The sequence below is a fragment of the Austrofundulus limnaeus genome, unplaced genomic scaffold (assembly GCF_001266775.1).
Source record: "Austrofundulus limnaeus strain Quisiro unplaced genomic scaffold, Austrofundulus_limnaeus-1.0 Scaffold296, whole genome shotgun sequence".
Lineage (NCBI taxonomy): Eukaryota > Metazoa > Chordata > Actinopteri > Cyprinodontiformes > Rivulidae > Austrofundulus > Austrofundulus limnaeus.
The window spans coordinates 347366-351994 of NW_013952698.1; the positions used below are offsets into that span (position 1 = coordinate 347366).

The window sequence follows — 4629 nt, forward strand, 5'->3', positions numbered from 1 at the left end:
ATTCCAGTGAAATATATTTATGTTTGTGGTTGTAATGTGACAAAATATGGAAAAGTTCAAGGGGTATGAATACTTTTGCAAACCACTGTATCAGTTCACGCAGAGGAAAAAACATGGCCATGGGAAATGTGAATGAGCCGACCACACAGCGTTTAGCTTTCACAACATGGCATCACCGAATCCTCCTGACGGATATAGATAACTGAAACAGATAATCTAAAAATGTCCTCCTGTTGCTGACTTCATTCAGGTGTGGTTTTTTTTTACAGCACTGTGTAAACTGGAGGTTGTGCAATATAGTTTCAAAGATTAAAGCTTTCAAAACCAAAATTGCTCTCCGTATCAACGCAGAAACCTTCCAGCTTTCAGCAACAAGGGTCACTTACCAACAGCTGCTCCGGTTTTGGCTGTAGGAAGGTTAGTGCAGTCTCCAATCCCAAACACATTTGGATATCTGGTATGCTGCAGGGTGTCTTTGTTGAGGTCCAACCAGCCGATGTCGTCGGCCAGCGGGCCCCCTTTAATCACCAAACTGGGTCCCATTGGTGGTGTAACATGGAGCATTTCATACTAATGGAAAAAAAAAATCACAAAACCACATCAAAAAGGGACCTGCGTGGTGTTTCATACACATTGAAAGTAACAGTTACCAACTCATTACCTCAACCACTTTAGTCTCGCTAGGGTTGTCGAGGTTTTCAAACACTGCCTCCTGCTTCTCCGGCCGCACTTCGATCAGGTTTTGGCGAAGGTTCACTTGCAAATCTCGATTTTTCACAATATCCCACAGTGTGTCAGCATACTTCTTGATGCCAAACAGCACAGGTAGTGACGTGTTGTATATTACATTGGCCTTTGCCCTTTTTCCTGTCTTAAGAACAGGAAAGCACCCTTGTGAGATTTGGAACGCCACACTTGACCTTTAACACCACCTTATGACTTGATCACGATGATTTAAATACCTTTCTGAGATAAGCATCTGATAAGTACATGATCTTCTGTGGAGCTCCTGCACATTTGACAGGAGTGTTTGGGAACGTGAACACTGCGTTGCCCTCTTTGAAGTCCTGCAGGGCCTTCCAGGTTTTCTCCACAGTTTGGACGGAGTAGTTTGAGCCGACCTTCGGATGCTCAAAGGCCTCCGGCAGCCCTTTGATCTGCACAGAGATGCTGCGTTTAGACCAAATCAGAGTTTTTTTTTACCAAATAATGCATGTATGGTACTCACCTTCTCATAATGAAGCTGGATACCAAGAGCCACAATCAGATATTCATAGGAGATCTGTAATGTGGAAAACATGGGATCACATCAGTAAACTACGTGAAACTTTTCATGTAAGCATAAATTATTACACAGCTAAAGGCCTAACATTCATTAAAAGAGTGACATTTTTGTGTTTTCCATTGTCAGTTTGCTGTGGTGGCCATTACCAGTTTTATTGGCGTAAGTGTTAGGGACAATTGTCATCTACTATCAGCCCAAATTTGAGCTCAATATCTGTAAAATTAGCATAATGTAGGGTGTGTCCAAATTCAGGGGCTGCATCATTTAAAAGCTGAATTTGTAGGTTGATTATATCACAGTGATGAACCGAAGGCGTCCAAATTCAAAGGCTCCTCCAATTGTGGCACACAAATACATCCTCGTCCCTCGTGTCGGGTGTATTTATAAACTGTCCCAAGATGCATTGCTGGCCAATGGAGATTTTTTTTGCTTATAATGGTAGACGAAGCGAGAGACGAAGGAAGACAGGAGGTCAGTTTAAAATAAAAATCTGGCGTTACAAAAATTGCTAGTTTAACACGATTGTGTTATTAGGCTTTTATTTGCATAGATATGTTTTTAAACATTCTTGTCAGAAATTATCATAAATGAGCTCATGTAACGAGTCCCCAAGTTGTTCATGTAATGCCTCTAAGCTAGCTTTGATACTTTTTTGCTAATTTTAATAATTATTGCTTCAGTTTAACATTGTTGTGATTGCTAGGCGGGGTAGGGGTGGGAATAAAGCTAAAGGCTAGACGGACCAAATACACATCCACTTTCTTCCAGTCTTTGCAGCTGACAAAGGATGTGGCCTACATAGGCCAGGTCCTTCAAAGGATGTAGTCCCTGAATTTGGACACATAGTTGTGTTTGACAATGTCGCTTTAAAGTGCCTGTGACAAGCATATTCTTCAAATACTAAAAGTCAAAGAAAACATCTATATATTTAAAAAAGTTGGAATAACCATGATTTAACCCATTTTAACCTGTAAGAAAAATATGCGTTGTTCAAAATGGTATGTCCGAATAAACTGGAATCCACTGGATTTCTTCTTAAAACTTTATTTTCAAATCTTCTGACTCCAATCAGGTTCGTACAGCACTCAGCAGTACAGGCCTCACCAGGATCTTGGGCTGAACCAAAACAAAACACAGCTGCCCTGCTCTGAAGCAGAGACTCTCTAAATACTGACAACTTCTTACTACTATAATAATGAATTGAGATATAATGTACATCTCTTCCTGGTTACATCCCTTGGAGGTGTTACCTTTTACGTCAGACGTCAGAACATAACTCAATTCTTGTTTAGGTACACATGATAAGACACACACCGACTCTTATTCTGTTTTAACTTAAAGGCTGAAATGATCAGAAAGTATAAAATACAATACTGCATCTAATATTGAATTAATCAGTGACAAAATTTCCTTCAGTCCCATAACTGTTATATTTTCTTTTGAACTTGGCTCAGCCAAAGTGAAACAGGAAGTGACATCAGAGGGGAACTCTTTAACAATGAAAACTCTCCAGTTCCCCAGCAAAAACAGAGTAATATAGTATATGTTGTTAAGTGTCAGGAGGACTGTGATCAGTCATACATTGGGGAAACAAAACAGCCACTGTTCAAAAGAATGAGCCAACACAGACGAGCTACATCGTCGGGTCAGGACTCTGCAGTTTTCACTCATCTACAGGCCAGCGGTCACTCTTTCAGGGATGAAGATGTTCTCATCCTTGATAGAGAGGAACGTTGGTTTGAGAGAGGAGTAATGCTACGTTCACACCGAACGCGTTTTAAGCTGACAAAAAAAAATTCTGTGAGCTGGCAGCTTCTGGAGTGACAAAACTAACCGAACAAACCGCCTCTAAATCATCTGGTGAGATAATTATCTGCTGTGCGCAACGTTCGCTTGCTTTTCAGTAAATAAACCAAAGCCATTTTCTTTTCTTTTATCTTTATTCACCCGCCGAGGACACGCTCCTCCTGCTCCTCCTCTGCAGCCGCTGCTGCTGCTTCTCTTTCTGGTCTGAACACTAGTGCGTTCTTCGGTCTGAACATAGAGTGTCCAACGAGAGGCGTTTTGTGCTTTTTGGCCGCTTAAAATGCGTTCGGTGTGAAAGTAGCATAAAAAGGAAGTCATTTTTGTGAAGAAAAAACATCCACCATTAAACAGAGGTGGAGGCCTTCGTGTCCAGTTGTCCTCCTCCTACAACGCTGTTATTCCAAGTATGACTCAGCCCCCTGTGAGCAAAAGGTGTGAATCAGGGCCCCATTGATAACCAACACAACGAGGGAAAGAGAGACAAAAACAAGGGGATGTTGAACCTCGCATGCATTCACTACATTCACATGACACAACACCTAAGAACCACAGCATCCAAACCAATAAGTCAGGTGATGGGGCACATGACCCTCTATGAACAATTGAGCTAATCAAGCCTATTGTTAGGCTTTAACGCTCTTTTGCATGTGACTAACCTGTTTGTCCACCATGTGGAGGCAGTGCTTATAAGGCTGAGTTCACCTGAAACTCAGACTGAAGAAGTCTCTTGGAGGAGAGACGAAACGTTTCACTAAAGAAGAACCCATCCAGAGGACCTACTTATTTTTTCTTTTTGACTTTTAAAACTCTCTGGTCTTTGTTTATTGAAACAATATTATTTGAACTCCGACTCTTCTTCATCTCTCTCTGATAGTGAGTCAAAATAATCTTAAGAAACATCAGATTATTTTCTACAGTCTATGTTATTAGCTGTTTTAGCAATGCTCTGTTCACATTCAGACATTCCCCTTTGACATCGTTTCCTGTTACGTCAGAGGCAAATATCTCAACAACAGTTCATCTCAGCAACATGAAATTTCTTTTGCAATATTTTATCAATGTCCTCTTTCTAAAAATACATTCATATGTATTATAAAAATTTGACGTCACAGGCACTTTAAAGTGACAGCCATCTTGAATGTGGTTGACTCCAAGAGTTAAGCAGCTGTGAATGCACATCCACTGGTAACGTTCTGACAGTTTTAATAACTTCCATCCACTGGTATACAAGATATATTGCTAATAGATAAACAAGACACAAGCAAATTACATCATTTGGATACCTCGGTCCCATCATCTGTGAGGACTGTGTTTTTGTCGGGGTTTATTTCTTGAACCTTGGACTTGACCCACTTCACGCCAGACGGCATGACGCTGGCAGTTGGACGAGCTGACGATTTCAGAGTTTTAGCACCGGCACCCACCAGTGTCCAAATTGGCTGATAGTAGTGCACCTAGAACCACACACACACACACACACACACACACACACACACACACACACACACACACACACACAAGCTCTTACTCACACATAT

General features: G+C 41.2%; 1 protein-coding gene across 4 annotated transcripts in view; it reads right to left on the reverse strand.

Moving 5' to 3' along the window:
* The window catches only part of sqor (sulfide quinone oxidoreductase), a 14494-nt gene that overhangs the window by 8646 nt on the left and 1219 nt on the right, over window positions 1-4629 (reverse strand). For all 4 annotated transcript variants that reach the window (XM_014021538.1, XM_014021535.1, XM_014021536.1 and 1 more), the window contains exons 3-7: window positions 4375-4545; window positions 1229-1282; window positions 963-1157; window positions 662-871; window positions 387-570 (exon numbers count right to left, since the gene is read on the reverse strand). In XM_014021538.1, coding sequence (XP_013876992.1) covers window positions 387-570; window positions 662-871; window positions 963-1157; window positions 1229-1282; window positions 4375-4545 — 814 coding nt within the window. The remainder of the gene's footprint in view (window positions 1-386; window positions 571-661; window positions 872-962; window positions 1158-1228; window positions 1283-4374; window positions 4546-4629) is intronic.